Source organism: Neodiprion fabricii, chromosome 2 (genome assembly GCF_021155785.1).
Source record: "Neodiprion fabricii isolate iyNeoFabr1 chromosome 2, iyNeoFabr1.1, whole genome shotgun sequence".
NCBI classification, from domain to species: domain Eukaryota; kingdom Metazoa; phylum Arthropoda; class Insecta; order Hymenoptera; family Diprionidae; genus Neodiprion; species Neodiprion fabricii.
This window is the reverse complement of record NC_060240.1, coordinates 9,304,195-9,331,803: the sequence shown is the minus strand read 5'-3', so window position 1 is coordinate 9,331,803 and position 27,609 is coordinate 9,304,195. Positions and strand designations below refer to the sequence as shown.

Genomic DNA, 27,609 nt, shown 5'->3' with positions numbered 1-27,609 from the left:
AAGCGAAACATAAGTAAGGTCATGACCGGACAAAAACGGCTGCATAGACTGTCCCCAGGCACTCACTTTCGATAGCAGACACCAGGGATTGAGCAATAAAACAGCACAGGTAAATAGCAGATAATCTAGATGACCCAGTCGAATTTAATTCCTGTTCAAGCGCTGACCCTGACGTTTGCGAATTAATGTCTGACGATGGCTATAAATTAATATTATCTAAATCCGTAGCTGGCAATATTTTAATTGCCTTCGACGAACGATCCTTACGCATGAAGACGGCACCGCAGCGTCGAGCTTCACTGAATCTGCCGCGTGGCGCCGACTCTCTCGCTATTGTCCCGTAAGCAAAGTACCGTGTTATTGTAGATGATTAGGGCTTGATTAATCCGAAACTCTCAGGGGGGTGAGATTCTGCGATGGTTAATACGATACCGTGTCGCGAGTTACGCTTCGGTCTGTGATCATGATATCCGACTCGTGGTCGAGTTGTCACAGAAATCTTACTTTCAAAATTCATTTGTCAACTCGTCGCATTGACGAGATGATCGTGAGTCGGTCCTTCTGCCCAGTCGGACCCTTTGACATTGCAAGGTAAGTCAACAGTGGTAAGCGCAGATTGACTTTGGCTTATCTTGCACGGTAAATAACCTTGATTGTAGACAAAGAGCTGAAATTAGGATTTAAATTCATGTGCTTGTTGACCTACACGTTAGTCGCCTCAAGTAAGGGCCCACGTATAATTTCCGGGGCTAGCTCTGTAAATGCTTGTCATAATAACTAACCGAGAGCCACCGATATAAATGTCATTTTCCCTCCGTATCTAAATAATAGGAGCCACCCAATAGCGGAGGTTTACTATCTATGGATGCCTGTCTGTAATCATCCGATAGTGGGGATTTACAATTGATTATCCTTGTAACAACCATCCGGCAGCGAAGGTTTATTCTTTATCCGAGTACGTACGAGTATAACCATCCGGAAACGTAGGTTCATTATTATGAATTTTCGTGTATCTATCAGACAATAGAAATTTATTATCTTTATAATTTACCGACAGCTGAAGTGACTGTATTCCACACTCTCCTTTTTCAAATACATTCAAATTTGTGTTAGCTCCTAAACACCCAACACCCCCAATTTTAATAAGGTACACGTGGTCGGAGTGTCACAATATAGGGTACTTCCCGTTAACCTAGAATCATGAGATTCGGAGAGAAGCAAGGTATCACAACATCAGTAATGAAAAAAGTCCGGAAATAATTATTTTGTAGTTATACCACGTAAAAAAAATAATAACTTTGTACGAAACCATCAGAAGGCGAGTCCTACTCGCACTTGTCCGGTTTTTCTTGACAACTTGTAACCTTGTCATATAAGTATATTGTTGAATATATTTCAATATAAATAATTCGTTCTGAGAAGGGCCCCCACTTGGGCCGAAACGTTAACAAGATTCGTTTCGTTCTTTTGACCCTCGTTTCCAAGAATACTACTCCTTTTCATCATACTGATGTCAAGAATGAACTTTTAAATTATATCGCAGCAGCGTACCCGGAAATTGGGTGTAAAAAAATTTTATGAACGTTCAACAGGCTTCCTTATATTGTACGCGGAGCATTTCAGGCGATTTCCATCTCCGTTACTTTTTTAACTTCATTCTTCTGTTAGTGGGATATTGTTACGTGTCACACACACAAAACAAAAACATCAATTTTTAAGGTTATACAGATTTTTTTCACGAGCGTTTTGGTAATCGTACGATTCACGATCTCATAGTAATTGTAAGCCATTTATTTTAATGAAATTTACACGGCAGATGCGTTGCAGGATTCACCAAAATTATTAGTTCAATAGATCGAAGATGACTGTGCATTTAGTTCGGGAGATACAAAGAAATCAATTACGTGGCTGAGAAGAAATCCTTGACGTAGGGGTTTTGAAATCCGTGTTTATATACGATCAAGGATTGTTTCCTGTTAATCTTTCTCGTTCGATCCTTTAACTTAATTTATTCAACTTTCTTATTTTTTAACCAGAAGTAAATTTCACTTGGCCAAAAACGTTAGTGTCGTTTGTTTCGTTATTTTAATCTTCATATCCAAGAATACTACCCCTTTTCGTTCAATAAAAATAATCGTCAAACCTGCTGCACATCATATTGTCACTGACGTATAACGAGGTGTCCATAGCCACACTCGTTAGTTGTCTAAAGTTGCGTATAACGGGTGTTGCTAATGAACGAGGGAGGGTCGTGTCCTGACACCTGTGCAACATGGTAATAACACGGTGGCTCATCAGCAAAGGGAACCGGATATGCGTACATACAGAGGTATGATACAACTACGCGTCGACAGGCGTGTAAGGCATGCCTTATACAGCGTTAAAATTTGCGAGGACTAAGAAAATTCGTGTGAGAATGCGTGCATGTACGTATGTATGGGTATATGTATAATACAGTGAAAGAGAGAGAGAGAGAGAGAGAGATAAGCCCTAATACGTAGGCATCACTGCGGCCGCCGTTCTATATGTTAATTTTGAATTTCGAAGGTGAAGGGTCCTAGTGAGGAAGACGAGAGAGGATCAAACTGATCCCGCGTGTTATTCACTTCGTGCTTGAAATTATCCACGAGTCAATTCGTCTAGCGGAAAGTTCCAGGCTCCTCAACCCTTTGATTCGTGCTGAGACGCTCGGCGTTCCACCTTTTTTGTTGCTATTTGTAGCTTTTTCTTTGTTCGACTAATTTTTTGCTAACTGCTGAGTGTTTTGGTTACACATGGTGCCTGAAATAAGTGATGAGTCTAAAATAAATCTAGAATTTATTTATTGTAATAATGGCCCATCTAAACAAACGGTCGAAATTTATACTTTTCCATTCATGTAAAAAAGGATCTTCTGTTAATCTGTCATAAAAATTTGATTGCCAATGCTTACACGAATCTAATACACATCAAAAAATGTTACGGAATTTTTTCAAAATTTATCTTTTTGTTGTTTTTTTTCTGTCCGCCGTACTGGATCCGCTATTTTAAATTTCATAATTACGAGCTTAGATTCGTAATCAGTGACCCCAAAAATCGTGTGACATAAAGTTGTATCAAAATCAAAAAACTTTTTTAATTTACGTCCGCCACATTGGATCCGCCATTTTGAATTTCCTAATTTCGAGTTGAGACTCGTAATTAGCGACCCCAAAAGCCGATTCGTGCAAAATTTCAAGCGAATCGCATGCAAGGAAAAATGTATGCATGAAAGGGTTAAAGTTCTTTATTCTTCACCTACCGTGCCGACGTTTTACTTACACCCGGCGAAACACGACACGATTTTCATGCCTGTGATGTGGATGGCGATGGGTTAATATATGGATTCATTTTAATTTCAAATTCCTTGTGCAAAAAATTTCGAGGAATGTTGGACAATTACAGGAATTCTCCGTGCTGCAGCTGTTGTCAAGTGTTGTTAAGAACAACGTCGACAGGGTCCCTTGACTCCTCATTCTCCATCCCCCATCCCATCCCATTCGCTGAAAACCTCGTATATTTAAAAGTTTAATCACGCACCGCTGAGCGCGGAATATATTAATTAATTTATCGAAACATATATACATATATGTATATACATGTATAGATTTCTTTTCATTTGCCTAGGCGACTAATTAGATTTTTAATGGAACAACGCTGTTTTCAAATGAATAATGAATAATGCCAGCTCATTAGACGCGTCATCTTGTGGTTGTTAGGCGTACGATAAAACGAAAATGTGTAGCCGGATTATAAAAACTATGCCGCCGCGTGAAATGACGGATTAATTTTCGCATGCTTTTTGCGTTACGGTGTAAATTCCAAGCGTGCTAAAAGTCGCGTGTCAAGAGTTTCGCGATAAGTATGTCTCGCTGCAAAATCATTTGGAAAATAGCGAATCGTGATTGATATTTAAATTACGGTATTATTAATTATAATAGCAAGCGACTACTCGATGAGACGTTTTTCACTTTCACACTCATATACGTTATATATAAAAGTATACGAAAAGAGCTGGTCATTCGAATTATCAGCGGACGCATACGTCTGACAGAAGATTTACTTTTTATAAAAGAAAACTCGCTCTTTTCATCGCGAAACACGCTGTTGGGTATTTTCGATACGGGATCCTTCTGCTTGAACAAATGCGTTTGTACAGAGGTATATGAAGCGGGTTGGCAAAGCAACTCCCTTTAGGAAACTTTGCCTTCCAATATTGCCTGTCGTTTTATAACCCTGTAGGTTCTATTTCCCTCCTGACAAATACAGACGTTGTCATATAAAGCCAGTTCCTCCTTTAAATTTTTTTTTATTTTATTTTATTTATTTTTATTGAAACCTTAATTCGTAACATGTATTATACGTTATAATCATAACAACAATGTGTATTTACATCAGCGTGTTTCAGCAAAAAAACAATTTGCGATTTTCCATCATGGCTAACCCCGAAAAGCTTGTTTACGTTGAAAGAAAGATTGTGTCGAAAGGTGAGCGTTCTACGTTATGTGGAAGATCGCGATCGGTTGATTTTTCAATTTTATACATCTTTTTAAATTTACGAAGTATCTTGAACACAATTTTTTTTTTTTTTTTTACTCTTTACGTTAATCGTAATATCAATTTACTTCACAAGGAAGACACGCGCTTGTTATATTAAGTTTCCCGTTGACGTTGGAAAAGTGTATCTGACGACTTTTTCATTATTAATTCTATCTCATAAAATAGTGATAATTTAATATGCATTTTTAATTTTGGAAAATAAGATTACCGGTTGATGTATTGTTACGTTATCGATCGTGATCCTTGGATTAAATATCAATGTTTTGAGAATTATTAAGAATTGAAGTGCTAGAACCTGTTTTTTCATAAATTCAAAAAAAAAAATGTGAAAAAGTGAACAATGAACGTTCGTCTTTTAACAGAATTTTTCTTTTAACCTAAACAAACTTTTTAGGGGTTGCCACGGTGAGAAATGAAAAATTGTTTTTTTCTGAAACACTCACATATACGTACAGAACATACGCGATACCGTTCGATAGGTTGATTGCAAAAAAAACAACCATACAAAAAAATACTCGATAAAAGTATATTGAAATTTTTGTGTCAGCATCGAGTTAACGATACATTATTTAGTCAATCAGAGTGAAAAAAAATTCCTCAGATTAGCAAAGCACGAATTACTAAAACATTTTGAACGCATAAGGTAATAATGGCAATATGACTTTGGGACTAAAAAACTGAGTAATAAGTAATCTGATATTTTTCAAGTTATTTAAGAACAAATTTTCGACACATGAAACACTAACAAGCATGTCTTGATTAAGACTTGAAAGAGTGGAGAAAAAGAACACTATAAGGCCTCAGAATATTACATATATCGCATAATTTCAAAAAATGTATAATCGAGTCAGGTTAAGAATTAACATAATTTTATATGATTTATAAGCAGCATCATAAACGACCCAGAAAATGGAAAAGCTTGTTTAAAAACGTGCAAACGATGTCTTACTCTAGTAATGCGTCTGTGCATTGAAAGCGCGACAGGCTTCCGGAGGATTCGATAAAACGGTGGAAAGTGGAATAGAAGGGTATTCCGATAGCCGCAATTTGAAGCGTGATATTGGCGGGACCGGGATCGATATCAGTTTAATTCCCAGGAGTGATAAATATCGTACATATATATGTATGCGACCTATATGTGCGATGTAAAATGCATGCGTGATCCAATTCCTTCTGCCTAACGGCGCTCCGCAGTGGCAGGTGACGTTTGAAGGGGAATGTATAAGCGAGGAGGAGGAGCATTAGCAGAGAAAAATCGCCCGAAGGGGAAATATGGGTGAAAAGAGGGACTCTGGAACCTGGAGACACGTCCGCCTGCATCTACCACGTACCTTTACTCTCGGTGCCAGAACCACTCTTCGCGGCACGTTTTCCCTCTCGGATTCCCCCGTTTCATTTTATACCCTTTTCATCCATCCTCTTCAAACGGCTCATACATATATGATTCGTATATCCATATCTATTTGCGGTCCCTTTCATTACCAACAGTCGGTAGGCAAAGCGGGTTCTGGATACAGATTCCGTTACCGACACTTAGCGGGGACACAAACCTTTTCCTAAAATCTTCAAGGGTGGTGGAAATATTTCATGACTTTATCTATTATCCTATCATTCAGTTCCTCTACCTTACTGGCAATATGCTCTGCCATACTATAATTTCTATGCTCGTGGTGCAAAATCCCGGGACTGCATTAGCGACACGCGTATCTCAAATTCACTTTAAGAAATGTCTCGTTAATTCAAACGAATGTCATTTCATTTGGCAACGCAAACTTTTCTCTGTCGAATCAAATTGTACTTTTTTGAATGAGTAAAATACTTATTGAGTGATATTTGGTCGCGAAATATGGTGAAATTTAACACTGTAAAGGAGTAATTCAAAAATCGGATATTTGAGGTTTTGACAGAACAGTTTGAATATTTTTTCACTAGTATTCGAGAAAACAAGAATTGACTATGCATAAAGTCTTGAGCTAATTAAATTTGGAAGATTCGAATCAACCGAACTTGAATAACATTAACTAAAAAACTCGAATTATTGGATTCTAAAATTCCGAATGAATTGAGAATCGATCTCGAAAATTTATATTCACGATTTTTCACCTTTCCCGACATTCGCGGCTCTCCTTTCGAACCACGCTACATTTTTCATGCACCGTCCTCAATCTAACGATGCATAAAACGATCGCCCCATAACATCAACGGATCATCCGATAGGTTTATTGATCATACGCCGTTGGGCGATATGAAAATGTCAAAATATGGGACTGTTGAAATAAAGGATAAGTATTTTTCATTTTTGTTGTTCCAGATTTTCAGTATTCATCATAGTGGTTCCGCAGCTACAGATAAAAAAGCGATTGTCGATGTTTTGCTCCCGTGGTTTCAAATCGTCTAACCGTCTAGTGCAGGAACGCTTCGAACAACCTAATGCATCTGCATACTGCAGCCGCGAAACGATATTCGCTTCGGTGGTCCGATCCGCACTGTGAGTGTATTTTATTACGTCTATTTTCCATTTTTATAACCCCCTATAAAATTGACCAGAGTGAAAACAATACGGTACCGGTGCATATACCCTCACATACACAGGGTACAACCGTGGAAGAATTTTCCCCTGGCGAAACTATCGGATATCGAGTTTTTCGCGTTTACATCACACATACATGTATATTTAAGGTATAAAGTATATGCGGGCTATCTTATATGTACATATATAATACAAGGAATAGATCGCGAAAGGTCTAGAGAGCATATCGCAAAAAGTGAAGATATCCACAGCAGTAAAGCAGTATACGATAGATAAGGGAGAGGAAATGGAGTAAAAAAGTAAGTAAAGAAAGACACACGAACACACGTGCAGTAAAACTTTATCCAAGTAATCTGCCAAGAACTTTTTTGGATCCCGAGGTTTTAGTTGATATATAAAAGGCATCTCTCTCTCTCTCTCTCTATATATATATATAATATATATATATATATATATATATATATATATAATATACAGGTGCTGTAGAAAGGGGAGGAATGGCTTTCATCATTCTCGGAATAGAATCATCCCTTGTCGCGAAATTCAATTTCCATCACTTTTCTTTCTCTTCTTAATACACGCACACACACACACACACACACACATATATATGTTTATTTCAGGCTGTGTCTGTCCCGAATATCATTCCTATATTTATATACACGAAGAAGCTTGTCCCCCATATATATATATACGAGTATATATATATTAATATAATATATATATGTATATATATGTATATATTATATATATTCAAATATGCACCATGCATATACATCCCTGCGAATTATTCCACGTGTGAAAATCGAATTTCCCGGATTGAACCGCATGCCGAATTTGCACCTAAAACCCGTGCTCGCGTTGAATACCTGTTTGAAAAGCTTTCGTCGTTTTGTCCATTTTATTCCTTTTTTTTTTTTATTTCTCTTTTCCCAACGTGAATTGATAGGGAATCGAACATTTTATCACCAATCCTATAACGTATTAGCAATCCTGTGCTTTATAATACCTGATGAAATAACGCTACACGAATCTGGATAGCATTGAAATTCTACGCAGCTGTCATGTATTTATATTATTTATATACTTGCTGCTGTACATTGTATGCTAAATATGTATAACAAAATATTTGTAATCGTTTACTTGACAAATTTTATTTAACCGCTGTATTTTTTTTTTTTCTGTGTGTATTATGAAGTGATAATTTATTTATAGAAAATTGAATTTTGTTATTTTTATGACACGGTTTTTCGACTTCTTTTCAAAGAATTTTTATTGCAGTATATTAAAACGAAGTTGATTTTTGACTTGCAATTATACTTATATGTGAAGAAATTGAACGACGTATCTTGAAAAAATGAGCGAGGAAGAGTGACTTGCTTTCAGAATTATTTATTAAAATTTGTGATAATATATTTCTAAAATCAATTTGGTTTTGGAGGAAAAAAATTTTGAATGACTAGACTTTATCATCATTACACGGCGGTTTATTTAGATTCGGAAATTTGGAGATAATTCTTGTTGACTATTTCGTGTCTGTGAAAAATAGAAAAAAATTAAAGGCATATAGTCGTTTTGGCCGCCAGTTCGTACAGTTGATGTTAGAAATTCTGAATCTTCCTTATTTTTCCCGTTCTACGAGGCATAGAATCTAGAATAGAGTTGACCTTGAAGTTGAAACTGAGTTGTAATAAAATTGAACGGCCTTCATCTGCGGTGCAGGGATCAGTCACTTAACTTTATTTTAGCATAACGTGAAAACTTGAGGCAAAGTATAGTAAGAATAATTTTCCAATTCGTATCACTTCAGCTCCATCATCGCATCTCGACCCGTTTATTTACTTCTTTATTTTTATTTTCTCAATCCTTCGCAGGCACAGATATAGAATAGATTCAATCGAACTCTACATTGAATATAGCTAGGTGAAATTCTGGTCGTTTTACTAAAGCTTCACCGAGTGAAATAACCCCAATGGTATATATAGAGGTAAATTTGCGACGTCGCATAAAACCCTCGCGATTGATTCGCGTATCGATTTTCAAAAGAAGTTTCGATATCTTCATGAAAATTACAAAATGTGTGAGTTTCCATTAAAAGTTTGTAAATTTCACCGGTCAAAATCGTGCCGTCTATTTTGACGAAAATTTGTTTCAATTATTCTAAGAAGCTAACGGATTACACATACGATTAGCCGATTATGTTTCGATCCTGGAAAGCGTGGGCAAGTGCCTCTAAGACGTCGTACAAATACCGTGCGTCTTGTAAGGATATTCAGAAGATGCTGGATCCGAGGTTAGATTAATGACGATCTATGTAATATTATATACCTATGGTCTGTATAGGTGGTTGTATAATATCTGCCAAGTTGGATTTACGACAAGTCTTCATTCATATTTATCAGGAGCAAAGATTTATCAAGCCAACAACTAAAGGTGTACAGCCCATGAATAGATTAGAGGCTGAACTGAATATGAAAGGACGTGTTTCCCATGTTATACGTACCTAACGCGTGTGCCAGGCTGGATTTTAGTTTATCAACGAATCGTGGCTTCCACACAGTTGTAACCGATAAGATCCCCCAGGATTCACTTCGCGATTCGACATTAGACTGTTGAAAAAATTGTCCTGATTTTCTATTTTTCTTTCTCTTTGTTGGATCGTCGCAAAATGACGACAACTTTTTACGCCCGGTATTACGCGTTGATCGTTTCGAAAGATGTTTTAAAATCGAAATCATTGCAAGTAAACGCTCTCATCTTGGGTAAAAATTGTGGATTTACCTGAATAAATGGAAGAATTATGCGAGTCGTGTATCACGCAATAATATTTAAACCTCTTTATTACTCCGTGAAATTTTACCGTGTTAAATATTCATCGCAAGGAACTCGAGTCTCCGCTGTTAGGGATTATGTCAACAACCGGACTAGCGACTTTCGCCCCAAGCTTATACCCGTAAAAAGATTTTACTGAAAACTGCAGGAAAAGAGGGACAATTCGTGGTGTTTGGTAAAAAATACCCATGTCAAATATATTTTTTACTGTAAAACTAGCAGATTTTATTCTGCACACTGTGGTTTACACTGTATCTCTAGAGCAAGTTCTCTATAATTTTACCAAAAAACCTGATGTTTCCTACTTATTCTACTGTTTCGAGTAGAATCAGTTCTTTTATTCTCTCCGTGTAGGATTTGATTTGCCTCGAGCACACTTGTTGAATTCTGACGGCTTCCCCAAACTCTGCAAGTCCCAATCTGTATGAAACTGGGTGTATTTCCCCGTGTGTGGGACGAATCCTAAACTTCTCTCCTGCCTCTGATTATTTGCTCTGTGTACATTTCAACCATGCTACCTCACATAGAATTCCCCAATATACGTTATTATTCAATCAAAGCGGAACGACGACGTTTCACCTTAAATGTAGTTCAAAACGTAGAAAGATCTCAAATACGACATTTTTTTTTGTAGAAGAATATAAATTGAGAATCCAAAAATGTATAAATAAACTTATACCGACTTTTTTTTTTAGAGAATGGACAAGATTGCGAAGGGCAAAATATTTAATTGCGAAAATTCAGAAGAGTCAGAAAGTAGAATTTCAAATGTCAGTTTGACGCAGTTTTCGAAAATTTACGAATCCGACTTTGTCAATAACGGCTGATCGAAGACTCCAAAGCTTTTGATGTCGCGAATCAAGTTGTTCTTGTACGCGGTGAAAGATGGGGACCCCTGATTTAACGTGATTTTTGATTTTCAATCCAATGGGCCTTGGTTGCTGAGAAATCGCGATTTGAAATTTTTAGATTTACGGACGTGTTAGGCTCGCGTTTCGAATATATAGAGTAGGGCGGTTCAAAAAGGGCATTTTTTTTTATAGATTTCGCTTTTCTCCGAAATTCTTGCATCTTTTCACTAAAAAATAACTCACGCAAAAGAGCTGGGCTGAAAATCCTTTTGCCACTGCCTCAACGATGTTGAAATTTCGAAAACAGCTATTTTCGGGAATTTCAAAATTGAGACATCCTTAAATCCTTGGGTGGATATGTTTTTTATGACGAAACAAAAGTTTTTGTAAAACCTGAGATGCGTGCGATTTTTTTAGTTACGAAAAATCTGTGTTGAAATTCGTAAAAACCAATTTTTTCAACTTTCAAATATTAATATTTGTTCGTAATACGGTCGAATTAACTTTCGGGAAAACAGTTATTCTACTGGATGATTTATCGAAAATTTCAGTACACCAATCATCCGTTATTTTGGAAATTTGTATCTGAAAAATTTCGGCTTTTCGGCCAGTCGACTTTCCGGTCTTTCGGGATTTTCATCCCCACACGTAATTTTATTCCGATGAAATTACCTTTTTTTCCGCTATTCCGAGGGTGCTGCAGGAATAGTCGCTTATACAGGGTGTCCCTAAATTGCCTCCCACGGACTAGCCAGCATGATACCTTGTTAAAATCCAACCGAGAATTTCTTTTTCGGAAGCTCGTCCGACGCATAGTTTTTGAATTATAAGCGATGGCGCTAGGCCAATCAGAGTGCACCATTTCATCTAGATTTGCCGCCACGGAAATTGCTGTTTTGTTCGTCTGGGTGAATTATTATTATTCGGTTACAAAGTAAATATCGGCACCTCCCCTCACTCGCTGTTGTACCCCTTCTCGAGCGCTGACCTCGGTATTGTTGCCGCGGCACACGCTGCCGGCCGCACATCCATGGGCGCACACTTGTGTGTGTAAACAGAAGCGCATCCTCAAGAATAAGGGATACAGCAGCGAGAGAGGGGAGGTGCCGATATTTAATTCGTATGCGAATAATAATAATTCACCCAGACGAAAAAAACAGCAATTTCCGTGGCGGCAAATCTAGATGAAATGGTGCACTCTGATTGGCCTAGCGCCATCGCTTATAATTCAAAAACTATGCGTCGGACGAGCTTCCGGAAAAGAAATTCTCGGTTGGATTTTAACGAGGTATCATGCTGGCTAGTCCGTGGGAGGCAATTTAGGGACACCCTGTATATTATATATATCTGTACCAAACTTCGAGCTCTCGGTTCACTGCGCACAACGAATTCCCCGAATAAGGGAGGAGCGGATTTCAGACCCGAAACTGTCGAGACAAGGAGATGACACCGGGCGATGGACCCATCCGACCATCCTCTAGAATAAGGGGAAGGATCATCCCTCCCCTCTTCTCATCTCCTCTTATATCCTCTGATCCCACCCATCCAAAGACCCTTTCCATTAAACCTACGTCACCTTGAAAACACCAATCGCTAATTAGCCAGCTCGCGATATGACGTCGTTGGTTTTTGGAATTCCGAAACGAAACGCTGTCTGCGGTTATATACTTGTAAATTTTTGCCCCCTTGTGGTATTGAGAAAAATGATATTTGGTCTGAAAAAGGACGAGATGAAAGGTTTTTTTGGGAAAATAAAATCGGGTGAAATTCTGACGAATTTATTAAAGACTGTTTCTCTGATGGGTCAGATAAAATGGTAAAACCATACGAGTTTCAACTGAAATAGAGACAAAATAAATAAAATTTCGAAGAGATCGTTTCATAACACGATTATTTCAACACTAGTGAAAAAACGTCACATCGTACAAATTAGAACGGATCACAGATCGTTTTGTTTATAAATGAATTTCCCGTGTATCACTCAACAGACTTTTCTTTCATCTTCAAAATTTTAGTTAATCGCAGAAAAAAAAATTGCCACGCAGAATTGTTATAAATTATACGTGATGAACAAATAGTTTGTAAAACTATGTAAAACCATGTCAATTCATTTACGAAGTCAAAATGAGCGACAGAATTACCTATCAATCACGAGTGGATACGTTTTCTCTTTACGTAAAATAAGTTGTAGAATAATATTGCTATCCATTTAAAAAATTTATTATTGAGGTTTTTCAAATTCAAACCTACATATTTTCCATTCTGATACATGCACGCAATTTTATATCTGCACGTAGATCTGACGCATCACGCTTCTTTCGACACTTTTTTACGACACTGTAACCTTCTGCTTGTGAATAACTGATGCAAGCTTGGTTCCCTCACGACTTTTTTTTAGCTATTTTTTTTTATCAACCAGAGGCATTTCTGTTCCAATTTTTTTAACCTATGGTTACGGTCGCTTCGGTTAAAGTAGCAATACAAGGGGGGGTTCTGGATACAAATTCCTACTTTACCGGCACAGCCAGGTAAAAAACCCAGACACAAACCGTTTTCTAGAACGTTCGAGGGTTTGGATTATCTCCGCTCTGGCTGACTGTAGATCATCGGAAAAAATCCTACAAATTACGCTCTACGTTACCATAGTTTCTACCGTCCTTAGTACGCCGGTAATGTAGGGATTTGTATGCAGAATCTCCCTCGTACTGCGACTGGTTGAGAAGATTTTCTGTCTTCCACAAACTTTTCTACACCTCTGTATAAAACTAGCGTCGACACGTTGGTGGTGAAAAATATTTACCCTCGCATGTGGAATAATTTTACGTAAATTTGTATGGGACAAATTTTGCCACAGCTGATGTATGTATAACGAAGCGCATATCAAATACAGATTTGCTACAATTTCGAGATCGCTGATAATTCAGCAAAACACAAACGCCTCGTAATTTCCATAGGTATACTCGTACCCTGTTCTTCTGCTCGCTCCAGTTCAGAGAAAACTTTCTCTGTAGGCAAACGGGTTGAATGTGAAATTCGTTACTGATCTGAGAACCAAACGCGATATATTGAAGAGTAAAAACAGTATGAATAAAAACAGTATATTCGTAGCCATGATAGGCTCTTTTTCTAGTGTTTCTCCTTATGACATCGGACTGTAGTGGTTACTCTTCGTAGGATTTCCACCATACATTCAAACAACGAACGTTGAAGATAATGCAGAGATTTGTATACAGAATTTGTACCAAGTTGAATACGTTGGCGGAATTCTATACACCCATGTTTCGTGTCTCTACTCTTTTTTTTTCATTCATCTATATTTCTGTGAGCTTCCTGTTGCTGTATCATCAAGAGCGCTTCTCTTCCTTCCTGGGTCGAAGGTCACTCCGGACGGAGGAAGGCTGCTGGTCACGGTTTTTCCATGTTTTTCACGGTTGTATCCGAAAAGGGTGGATCATCGGGTCTTTTCGTGGAGTGAATGACCGCGCGATATGCCCTCAATTGCCATAGAGCGAGAATCGTCCTCGCCCGATATCGACAGGACCCGGAAGTAGTAGATCAATATAAACTCGATTAGCACTGCAGCTGATCATGCTCATCTCTACCGAATGCCAATCATCGCGCAGAATCTCGTGCAGCTCAGACGGTTCGCCAAAAATTCATACTTCTCATCAATTTTAATACTAGGTAGTCGTATATCGAATAACAGTTAGATTGTTACATTCGTAAACCACGATGCTGATCACTTTCAAAATACGAAATACCAGAAAACACTTGCGTCAAGATGGTTAAAGGTCTGGTAGATTTATTCGATTTAACTCTGCGATGTCTCATTTTATTCAGAAGACTATATTCTACAAAATCGTTGAAACAGATTAATCTTATGTTTTACAGTATTCGATTCAAAATTTCCATTTGTTAATTGTCATTAATTATATCGGTGTAATTTTTTCTGAAAGTAAATCTTTGACGATACTTACTTGATGAAGAAAAAGTGTTCGGTGAATTTGTAATAAGTACTTTTCTGGAACTACTATAGAGTTTACGATTTGAAATGAAGTTTCGATTCCTAGCAACATGTTTTTCGATTCAATTCCAGTATCTTCTATATTCTTATCCCCAAAGAGATTTTCGTAGCTTATGAATTTGATCATTTGATAGAATTCATATAAAGTATATCGATTTTTTGCCATCCAACTTGCTCAATCCAACTTCGAGGTATTCAGCTAGTCTGCGTTTGCAACCGTCGTTTCTTTGATGTCGAAAAGTGGATGCTACCCGCATTAGGGGCAGAAATGAGGTCTCTAATCTGGGGTTCTCGATTCTGCTTGAAGCCTTTTCCACCACCATTAAAAGGGGAGAAATTTTGGGCGCGTCGAATTAGACGCACCATTACTTAGGGCGTCAAGAGAAGTGATTTCCGTTTTTGGAAAAAACTACTTTAACTCTTTGAGCCACGTATTATTGTGCTGAGTCAACTTTTGCAACGAGATAGTAGTCTATGGTTTTTAGGGTCACTGATTACGAGTCCGAAATCAGGTTTCAAGAATTCAAAACGGCGGATCCAATATAGCGGACGAAAATTTCAAATTTGATTGAATACGGTCAAAAAACTTGCTACGCAGGGGGTTTCGGGGTCGCTGATTGGATTCGCCGTATTGAATTTTTGAAATCCGATTACAGATTCGTAATCATCGACCCCGGAAACCCCTGTACAGAGTTTTTTCACCGGATGCGATTGCACTGAGAAAACTTTCATTTTTTACAGTAACTAGAAAAATTCAGTAAAACAATTATCGTTAAAAAAAACTGTTTGAATATCGTTGGAATGACGAAAAACGAGGTACGCCTAACCATTTTGCGCTATCGTCGATCCTTTTTTTGGTAATTGCAATGAAAAATCAATTTCAGAGGTTTACTCTACTTTTTTAGATAAATAAAGCTTTAACGTCAATTTATTGTCGCACAAGCATTACATTTTCTCAACAGTTGCAAGAAAACATAATAACAGTGATCGTAATGAGAAAGAATAGCAACGGATACTAGACTTTCTGGTAAAAGCTACAAAACTAATTTTCATTCTCCACCTAGAACTATATTTTTCAATTGTGGTAAAAAATGAAAATAATTAAGGACTGAGCAATAACCGGAACTAAAAATTTCTTTCAGTGTGAATTTGAAATCTTCGTTCGTGATATTAGACGCGCAATCTTGAAGTTTTTAAATCTGGTTTAAGATTCGTAATCAGTAACCCCAAAAACTTGTAATTTATATGAAATATGTATGATGTGTATGTGTCGAGCGATAATTTCTCGGAAATGAATTATTCCTGTAATTTTCAACATTTCTTTCAATCAATTACTTTCTAACACTAATAATTTACATTATATCGCAATAATTACTATCGAGTATTGAAAACCTGTCAGTATACTATCGGAAATAGTCAAAAACTCAAAGAAATATGTTTTCAAAGTTCTCTAAATATACAAAAAAATGGATATAAAATCGGTCGTAAGAATAATTACTACTGCGATTCAAAGGGTTTAGTTTTTATCACATCATCTCAGGATGATACGAAATACGTGTAGGAGTATAACGTTATTTTCCACGACATTTGTACCGCGTATAGCGATCGTCGTTTCCGCGAAGCGACATCATAGTCGAACTTGGCAAATAACCACGCTCTCATTTCATCATCTCCCTGGGGTATTTCTACCGGCTTACTTCCGCAACTCTCCGCTTCTCTCTCTTTCCTATCTCTTTCTCTCTCTCTCTCTCTCTGCCAATTTTTTTTTTTTTTTTTTTTTCACCCCTCACTATCCTCTTTCTCCGTTCTCGTTCGACGTTCTCCGAATACACGGCTGCTGCACAGCTTCTCTCGCACAAAGACGACAGTCCTCCGTCCTCCAGGCGAATACGGGGTCACGATAAAGTGCAGTTAATTCCGGAATTACTCGGATGCCAACCAACCACCGTACCGACCAGAACCACCGCGACCTCACGATTCCGGTAATTACCAGGTTACGGAGCAACGATTATCGCTTGTCGTGCAACAGAATCCGAGTCTTGAATCGTTGTCGCTTTTTTATGGTCGCAATCGTACGGAAACATGGAGGATTCTGTAGTAGAATTCGCAACGTCGTATCTTTAATCAATTTCTCACAGATTCATTCGCTTTGATCACGCTGTGAGAAGAATAGGTTAATTGATGTAGATAAATTGGGTAAAAAAATTTGCTTAGTATTTCAATTATCGGCGTTTATTTGGTTCAAAATAAAAGTTGGTAGCAAGAAACCAAAAATTTTCAGAAATCAATCCTATCGTACGTATTGCTTTATATATTTTTAACTTGACGTTTCTCTGTTTTCCATAGAAAAAAATTCAGTTATTGTAATCGTTCCGAAAATGAAAAGTTCAGTTTTCACTGGATATCCACGTATTGAAGTTTCGAGAATCACTTCCAATCATACACGGTACTCATTTACGTATGTAATCGATCTTTTTGTCCGACGATATTTCGAGAACGTGTTACCGGATTTTAATTATTTTGGTCTCAACCGACGCGGCATTTCCAAATTTAGAACTTATTAGATAATGGCTTTGATCGGTTTGGTATTTTTTGAATTACTTAAATAACAAAATTCCAAAAAATAAACTAAAAATTATGATATTTTGAGAATAAATAAATGGATTTGAATGAAAATTGGTGCTCTGAGGATTTTTGGCCCGCTAATCACGAATCCAAGGTCTGACTTGCAAAATTTAAATTTGGCCCATTCAATAAGCTGGAAACACTAAAAACATTTCGCTATTGATAAAAATTGATACTCGTCGATTTTTTGGGTCCACTCAACACGAATCTGACGTCAGATTGCAAAATCCAAAATGGCGATCCAATACGGTTGAAAAAAATCTAAAAATAATCCGATTTTCGTAGAAATTGGAGGCGGAGGTTTTCTGGGGAACCGATAACGAATCCAAGGTCAGACTAAAAAAATTTGTAATAATGGATCCATTATAGTGGCTTAAAATAAAAAAAATCGTCAAATTTTCACGTAACATGGTATCCAAGAGGTTTAAAATCTTTGATCACAAATTTAAATTTTTAGTTCGAAATTGGAATTGGATATTGTTCTTTTTTGTTTTTTATGACCTTGGTATCTATCGGCCAGACTAAAGCAGTTCATTTTTCAATAATTTTTCATCGTCATGTTTCAGTTAATTTTCTAGATTTTGAGCCAATGTATCGCATCAATAACTTCGTCAGACTAGTAAAAAAGTATTCAGAAGTAGCAAAATTTTTGTAATCAATTGAAACGAGATAAATTGAGTAAACGAAAGATTTCACGCGTCACGTTTGATAAATAATTTGCAGACGAGTGTACGTGTGCTTTTTTTTCGCGCGCTTACTCGGTATGAAAAATTTGTCGCCTTTTGTTTGTTGTAAATGTATATACGAGGTATACGTAGGTGCCTGACAATGAACAGGTATTACTATAGGACATAGCTTAAAGAACGGGGGCGTAAATGGTCCAGACGATGAATACACAAGTGCGTTCTTTACGCACGAGGATAAAAGCTGCCAGGCTAGAAGCTCCGAAGCTCCGATATTACGCGCTCATATACATATCTATGTATAATCCATCGTACATGATACAGGGTACGTGAAACATGGTTTTTTGAGAGTGCTGAAAGTTCGCACGCGAATACGTAATAATTCTTTGCCCGTGAATGTATCTTGAATTTTGAATACCGAGTTTTCAACACCGTCGACTGGAAACCCCGGCCCCCGTACTTCACTCGTATAAAAGCAAATAGCTCGTGTTTTGCTGTTTACGACATCGTCAAAACACACATTCGCCATCCACGGACCCGGTGAGAAATCGGCAGGAGGGGAAAGAAAGGGCTAAAATTTTCAACCCCGGTTATTATTATATCACAAGCTTTTTATTCACGACGGTGATAAAGATTGTCTCGTTAATTTAAGGATGATTATTAAATCTCCGGAGGTGACTTACATTACACATTTTAAAAAGCCTCGCTCACACTTTAATTCAACTCAGCGACTGGATTTTTCTGAAAGTTAAACAACGTTGCGAGAAAGGAGGACCTTCTGTCTTTCGGAACGAAAATAATTTCTTCAATTTTTCAGGCTCCGTTGTGCGTTTCGTTTTTCTTTCTCACCGTCGTTCTTTTTATCTTGCTTCGCCGTTTCGTCCTTTGTAACCTATCGTCGAAAGTAGCTTTTTGCCGCTTTAATCTTTTTTTTTTTTTTTTTTTTATTTCAACTGAGATAAACAGAGCCCAAGAAAAAAAGAATTAGGTCCAAATCCGAGTTTTAGGCGTTTAACAAACAGCTTGACTCCTAGCGTTATGTGCCTCACGTATTATACACCACGCCATTATTTTTGATCTTCTTTAGTCCGTTCGTTTGCATATTTCTTTTTTTTTTTTTTCCTTCCACAACAATTTTTCCAAGCGAAATATAACCCCGTATAAGCACACAAATGGACCCAAGTATACTTATGAGATGATATTACGAAGGTAGAGGTGAGGGATTACGATCTGTCTGCGGATTTTAAAGAGAACGAGTCCGGTCGTGTGTTCAACTGTATAAAAATTTTCACCGCGGGGAGAAACGCGCGTTTTAAATCCTGACAATTCTTCAAGTAAACTCTGTTAGAAATTAGAATATTTTCAGGCTGGAAAGTAACGTTATAAACGATGATATTTCTTCAAATTGAATTTGCGAGTACAAGAAAATGGTTTCATTTCATTTCATTGAAATCTCTTTAATATTAATATTTAAAATCTTCGCGTGACGTGATTTTCAAATATTACCGAGCTGAAAAATGGCAAAATACATGGAGTATAATCATACGATCAATATCGATATTACAATATGTATACATATACACTGATTCTCAGGCTTCATCCAACTAGGTTTCACTTTAACTTTGATACGTAGTTATAGCATCGCGTCTAGCAAGTCGCAGCTTTCTTGTTGCAGGATTTCAATTAACTGGGAAAGTTCTTAACGTAAAAGTTTCGAAAAATTTCAGCTCAATTTAGCGCTCGGCTTACGCTAAGCTTGCAGTCTGACACGTAACTTAAATTGTACTTATGTGAGCGAGGAAGTTTATCATCCCTGAAATTTATGTAACGTCTGCAATTTTTCCACGCATGTACAGTTTTTATAAAAACAATTTGATAAGCGTATATTCGCAGTAGTTTTTGGAATATTCTTCTTCTCCACTTTCTCGATCCTTCGACGTGATGCTGTAGAGCTTTTTATTACGCCGAAGGAACGTGACCATCGTGAAAATCTTTGTGCAACGTAAGCAGCCTCTTTAAATCTGCGTGGTCAGAATTTTCTGGATCGAAATTTAACCGGTTTTATTTCGTCGAGTATCAGCAGCAGAAGCATGAAATTTTTAAGCTTAATGTAAAAAAGCTCTGAAGAAAGGCGTGTAAACGTCGCGAATGAAAATGTCCAATTAAATGAAAAGCGGAGAGACGGAGGAAACTTTTCTAAGATTAAATTTAATCGCCTCGATACTTGTGTCAGAAATAAGCTATTAAAAGTAAACAAATTTATAGTCTGGAATAGGTTTTGAATATCGCGAACAATGTGCCCGATTTTTTTTCTCCACGCGATTCCGGTGTTCGAGCTTTTTCGAACGAACTCGCGTTATCAGGTAAATCCTTTTACCGATTTAATCTCCTACGCGTAGGAAGAAGTGCTCGCCTAATCTGGGAGGACATAATAAACAGGCACAGATTCGCAAAAGAGGATCTCTTAAGCTGGGCCCTCTTAATCGGATTTTTTTTCAGTTACCGGACCTACGCTTTATAATTCTTTTTTGTTTAAGAAGGTTGGTTGGATAAAGATCGATACTTTTTGTCTTTCGTCGAAGAGCGGATATTGCTTTGAGAGTGTAAAAATCATTTTTTTCATTTTATTCCATGTTCTACAATAGCTCATTTTATGCAGCTGAAAATTATTTTCTATAATTTCACTGAAACGCTTTTCTCATCGTTTAATATTGAATTTTACAACACTGCACCGATATTGATTATGATCAAGATATAGAAACATTGAATCGTCCACCGAATCAACAAAAAGGAACATCTGTTTGGGGCGGGGTTGAAATTCCGAATTTGAATAATTCCGACAGCGTCAAATTCCGAAAGGACAAAATTCTGAAAATGAGAGGATTTAAAAATCTGAAACATTGAAATTCCGAACGATCGAAGGTTTTCAGATCCGTGAATCTCTAGCTTGGTGAAATTTCACCCCTTTCATCTTTCTTTGTTTTGGATTTTCGATATTTTTACGATCGGGATCCCGGTCATTCCGTTTTTTAAGTTTTTTTAAATTTTTTATAACACTCATCGAGTAAACTACACTGTTTAAGCATATTTGAACTTTCAGAATTTTACTGCATCGAAACGTTATTTTTCGAAATTTTGTTCTATCGTAACTTGAATTTCCGGAATCCTATATTTCGGAACTTTGAGCCGTCGGCTTTCCGACCATGCGAAACTTTGTTGTTCTGCAAAAGTTTGATTTCTTTACTTCAAGTTTCGCCATAAAATGATTCTGAATTAGGCGCTTTCGGAACTTTTCAAATTCGTAACTTCAACCCCGCCACATCTGTCTCGGTGATTTTGCGGAAATGGTGTTTTGAATAAAATACGCTGTATTTTCAACCATTCTAAAAAAATCTTCGAAGCTTGCGAATATTATAATTTGACAAATATTCAAACACGTGCGAAAACCTTGAAATAAAATTAATAAAAAATGTCGTTTTTTGGCCAACCAACCTCCTTAACAAATGAAAAGCCGAAAAAGGAGCTGATTTGAAGGGTGACGGTGCAGTCTCGAGTACTTTATCTCCCCTCTTTCTTTATTCGAAGGGTACGATTCTTGTGGGAATTCGGGAATTTGAGTGCCCGGGCACCAAGCATTCAACTCCATTCGATGACAAAGTGACCAAAGTGTATGTGACAGTCGAATCGAGACCACTTCCTCAGCCACTCGCTTTCACGTATTTTTCTTTCATTCATTTTACACGAAAAGTCCATCACCGGTTTTATACAGCAGGCAGCTGGCATTTTTAGTACTCTTAAACCTATTTCCGACGATTGCTTTTCAACGCTTCCTCACTCTTCAATTTATATACTTACATACACGATGGACACGTGTTACAACTGTACGTACCTATGACAACGACAGGATATTACGCGGAGCTTGACGTATCCGTGCCAAGTTTGGAATTTCAGCTGTTACCCTATATTCGAAAATTGCTTACTCGCGGCGATTTAACATCGATCTTAAATTTTCTCATCGTTTCAGTAACACTTGCATAAATTTACAAAGGATGAGGTATCTCGATATGTAATTCGATGAAAAGAGAAAATTTACGGAAAAATGGATTACAAAATGATTTGATAAAGAGTTGGAGCAAGTTTAAAAGTTTCTACGCTGAAAATAAAGACCGCGAAGAGACGCTGTGTAATTAAGGGTAAAGCTTAGACAGCCACACTTTGTACGTACAACTTTTAGTGCAGCGTGTAAAGTATTTACGGTGTGTAATATAAGTCGTCTGAACTAATAGCAATCAAGTCCATGGCAAACGAATCTATTTCTCATTATCGCTATCTCTCTAAATCTCTTTCTCGCTGCTAGTCGTCATAAATTCAGAGGCGAAAAGCTCTCGGAGAATAAGGGTGCAGCAGTATCCATAAGGCATTCGGAAACTTGCGTTTAAGTATAATTAAAACGTTTAATAAGAAGCCGAGAGGTTCAGATCGGATGGGTATCTTGAATTATACATTATAGTTACGGTGAAGAACTTTGAGGATGAGTAAAATTATGCAGGGAGATGTTTCTGAATTAATTATGTACGCGTAAGGAAAGGGTTTCGGGCTCCATATCTGAGCCCATACAAGGAGGCAGAGGAATCCTTGAACCAACAAAATAGATTCCGTTGGAATCCGTTCACTTCGATCTAGTATCTCTCGCTTGTTCCAAATACAGTGAGGTGAAGCTTTTGATGTGTTTTCGCAATTGAGTCAACTAAATATCATTTCTCTTGAAGTTTACGTACGGTTCCTCTAAGTAGGATATTTGTCGATCCAAATAATTAGGCACTTGAAACGAAATAAGTACACGAATCTAGCCAACAAAATATTTACATCGATCGAATGTCATATTTTGTTGATGCGGGTAGTCGGCTAGTATCAGGCACGTTACAACAGAAGAAAGCGTAATACTCAGTTTGAGATTAACGAAATTGTTATCGACGAATGACGATTAATATACAAAAAATATTGGCAATATTCAATTTGTACTTCAACGATAAGTTTTCCGGTTTTTACGCATCAAATATCGGATAAATATCACAAAATCTTGTGTCAACAGAATTATAAATGATTATCATTCGAAGCGTACGTCTTATGCACTTGAATAACTAATGTTGAGTCAATGCGAAAAGTTTTCATTACAAGAAATTTCATTGCCTGCATCAACTATTGAACTCGTGACTCAACAAAACATGAATTAGAACAAGCTTTATTTATTTTGATACAATTTTATATTTTTAAAACAAAATTATCGAGGTGCGTTCAATAAAATTTTTAGTCATATCAATCACACCTTTTTCTTAATACATAAATCACATTATTGCAAGGAACTCACGCTGTGTTATCTTGAATAAATTGATAGTCAAATACTTGATTCGATTCAATATCAAGTTGTCACAAGTATTTTGTCCGAGAAAACAAACAACATTTTTGTTGAATTAACCAAGTATTGTGTTCGCCGAATCTGACTAGAGCATCAAGTTGAATGAAACGAATATCACTTGACTCAAATAATCCTTTTCCTCGGTGTAGAATCTCCTTGTGTTTTCTTAAATTTATTTATTTATTTCTGTAATCATTGTTCAATATATCTGAACAAGAATTTTCTCGCAGGCGTGCGTGTCGCTATAATAATTGTATAATATCCGTATCAGAGATTTTGCGCGAAACTCAACTTGGCGCTGCTCCATAAATGTGCGTATAGCTTTGCAGTAGTAACAACCGGAGTTTGGTCAGCCTTCTCTTCTCGACGACTGATTGTGAAATCACTGTATCCGTTAGCGCCAGCGACTGTTTATGATACTCCATATCTGAAACACCGCCATCGTAGAATGATGGTGAAATTTGAATATCTCGCTTGTTTATGGTAGGTTGATATCTGCGCCGTGTTTCATCTGTTTTGTAGATGTATTCGCGTATTCAAAACTCTGAGATTCCGTTCGAGTTACGAGTTTAGAGATATACATAGGGGGCATTCCGCGCCAAGTCAACAAACGTCGGATCCTCACCGTTTCTGATTTTGTTAAGAAAATTTATGCAATTGTTCCAAATCCAAAATAGTATTGTCAATTTTATCAGTTTTATTTTTTTTTTTTTTGAGATAATGTGTTTTACTTATGATGTTTGAAAACTAACCTGTCTTTCGCCGTAATTTGAAAATTCGAAGCAATTCTCAAAATTTTTATTCAGATATTAAGATTCTTAAGTCTAGACCCAGATTGGACCCTTCCTTTGGAAATTTTTTTTATCTACAATAGGATCAATATTTCCAGTATTCAACAATTGATTGCGCGATCAATCGGTAGATGAAATGATTCCAAATCGATTTAATATAACTGAAAAAAAGCATATCTGGTTTTGAAAATCGTACAAAAATATCATTACTCAGCAGAAACTGTTATAGGTTTTTATAAAAATATACGTATCGTGTGGATTAAAAAGTCGTATTAAATGACGGCTTACACAAAAGTTATAAAAAATATGTGGGCCTTAGTATGTAGACAATTGTAATACTACAAAATGGGGGTGAAATCTGAGATTATACGAGTCAATGATGAGTCGCTTTTTTCGATGCCTAATAACCGTGTAAACATTTTTGTAAACCATCGTTGACTTCGATGTTCAGATTTTTTATTTCTGTGGCAGAGGCCAATCGTTCGAATACACTTTGCTACGTTCTTTGATCTTTCTGGTCAACCGTTCATACTTGTTACGCGGTACAGAACCGCATCATGAATGTGAATGAAAATTTATTCTGATTTTCATACGTCTTCCAATTATCAATAATCTTCATTTTATCCTGCGGTCATTTTAGATTCTACTACAATTATACACAAAGACAATTTTTTGACGGTGTCAATATTAGATATCGCTCGAGATAAATCTGAATAATTCTTTGAAAAATGCCGAAACGAGCTTTTCTTTGAAACGTAATATTCACCCGTCTGCAAATACAGGTTTTCTTAGCCTGAGGTCAACGCTGTGGATTGGTAACGAGTTTGTTCGGCTTGCGTCAAAAATTAACGACCTAATCGTCGAGAGGATCGTGAATGTAATTAGTTTTTGCTTTCCTTTTTTTTTAAAAAAATTTTTCACTACGTGTCTCCTTTGGATTTCTCATTAGTCGAAGTAACGTTGGATGCACGCTTTTAAATAAATTGTATTTTGACCCAGATAATGACAATTTTTCATTTCTCGGGTATTGTTTTTAATTCTAACTTCTTCTCTCATACTCATCCTTTAATCTTCTCACCGTTATTTACTTTTTCCTTTCTCTTTTTCTTTCTTGTCTGCAAGATACCACAAACTGGGTACCCACCGCGGGATTCTCGCTCGCGAATCTATACTCCCTTGTCTCGCTCTTTCTTCCGTACATTTTCCTTTTGTCTTTCTGTTCAACTGTCCTTTGTCCGACAAGTGAGAAACTTTATCAGAAAACTCTCAGCTCACGTTCCACCTAAGTTTGCGCACACGTGCCTCGGTTCCTTATTTAATTGCCTATCGACTTTTGATCAGTAATTTTATTTTATCTTTTTCTTGGCCTTTTTTTTTTCTTACTCTGGTTTCGTCTTTGTCCTTTATTGCTTTCTACTCTCTAACCTCGACCCGGTCACGTCGAGATATGCTTTGTATTATACCTATTTTCGGTACAGGTTTCCGATACAAACATCCAATTTCTAGCAACCAGAGAGCGATCTTATATTTACTTTCTGACACACAGTCACGCACACGCACACACGCACATACATGTATAGTAATTATTCTTCACGTTCATGTGAAAAAAAAAAATCGAATCACGCGAAATGTCAACAGTTCAGCATGTGTCCATACTGTGATAAAAATAGCAAACAACTTACTCCTGTGTAAATAGCGCAGGCGATACTTCCTCTGCGTACGGATCGCCAGCAACAACACGATTGCATGATTGCCATGCCGCGCGCACATGGATTTTCGTAACCGTTGCGACTCTACATTTCACTTTGGTGACAGCGGTGGGATTCGATCGGTGGAGCCGATGCTTTTAACGCTCTTTAGCCACGATCGCATAATATTCGTAATAATTTACATAATATCTATGTTAAAAAATTGTTTATCCAAAAATTCTTTTTTTCTATTTTCTCGTACTCTATTTTTTTTTTTTTTATTAATATTTTTTTCTCACGCTTCTTTTCGAACTGTTTCAAGCGGATTCCGCTTCGAAATCAATTTCTTTACAAAAATCTGATCCCTCTATCGTCTCGCCACGTTTCCCGTCGACCGAGACAGCTTTGCGCCGACTAGCACTGACCGCGCCACCCCGAAACGTCAACCCCGTTTCGCTCTCGTCTTACCCCCGCCTCGTATCGCTTTTCGCCGCCACGCGTACTCCGGAAAACGCAGGCGCCCTGCTGCCGCACATTTATCCATTTGTTCTATCCACCCTTATTCAACCCACCTTGTAGTCAGTTTCTTTAAATCCTCCTGACTTACATTTATAGTCAAGGTACCTGCACCCATCTTGCCAAAACTTGGATCAACTGTGCAATACAAAAAGGGGGGGGGGGGGGGGGGAAGAAAAACATAATTATTCAGTATAATTCGACCCCGTCACAAAAAAAAGAACCTCTCGTTATTTGAAAAGGAACTTATATTTGACGCGGCATTTTTTTCTTTTTTTTTTCTATCTTTACCGCGGATTTACGTACGCGTTTACTTTTGATTGAAAACATGGTTATCGTTTATATTCTACCAACTCGAATATTTTAAGCAGTTTCGTATAATTTTTTTTTCTTATTTTTCCCTTCCTAAGTTTATTACGCCTGAAATGGAATGTGATAAAAAATGTTAATCCATCGGCATCAGAGATGATTATACAAATGAAAAGAATCGTTGAAATGGAAATCTTTTAAGTCACATCGAGAGAAGGGTGCTCATTTACGGTTTAATTATTCTCGTATAACGATTCGGAAATTTTCGTCTGATCATGTACGGAAGATGACGCGGCATTACGTGGACACGAAATCGGGGGCGTTTGTGAAACGGGTCGTAATTTTCTTTACAGTCAATCGGCAGACGCCGGTACTGCGTAATTACGATTAATTGGATAAAAAATTCGCGTGGTTTGACAACCGTCGAATAATTCTCAACTGATACAAGTTAGGACAACGTTCAACGGCTAATCATTATTTTTTCACTTTCGATCGACGTGGAATATTCGAGCTTTGAAAGCTTTTTTCTCGCGTTTATGAATTCGCAATTTCGATGGTATGGGCGCAAGTTTGGTCGACCGCTACTGCCTGCAAGATATAAGTGCGTCCTAAAAGGCGGTAGCGAGTTTTTTCTTTCATGTTTCTTGAACGTGGGCGATAATCTCACACCGGAGTAAACTTTCGACGATTTTTACTTCTGAGAAACCGATGCTTGAGTATATCTGAAAGCTGGAGCTTCTCTCTATGAGTCTGTGTACTTTGCACG

The 27,609-nt window shown here is 37.3% G+C and overlaps 1 protein-coding gene across 3 annotated transcripts in view; it reads right to left on the bottom strand.

Annotated features, from left to right (window-relative positions):
- LOC124175424 overlaps positions 1-26,441 on the bottom strand; it is a 50,632-nt gene extending 24,191 nt beyond the window's left edge. For all 3 annotated transcript variants that reach the window (XM_046555666.1, XM_046555667.1, XM_046555668.1), the window contains exon 1: positions 26,013-26,441. In XM_046555666.1, coding sequence (XP_046411622.1) covers positions 26,013-26,087 — 75 coding nt within the window. In that variant the 5' untranslated portion in view covers positions 26,088-26,441. The remainder of the gene's footprint in view (positions 1-26,012) is intronic.
- Between the last annotated feature and the right edge of the window lie 1,168 nt (positions 26,442-27,609).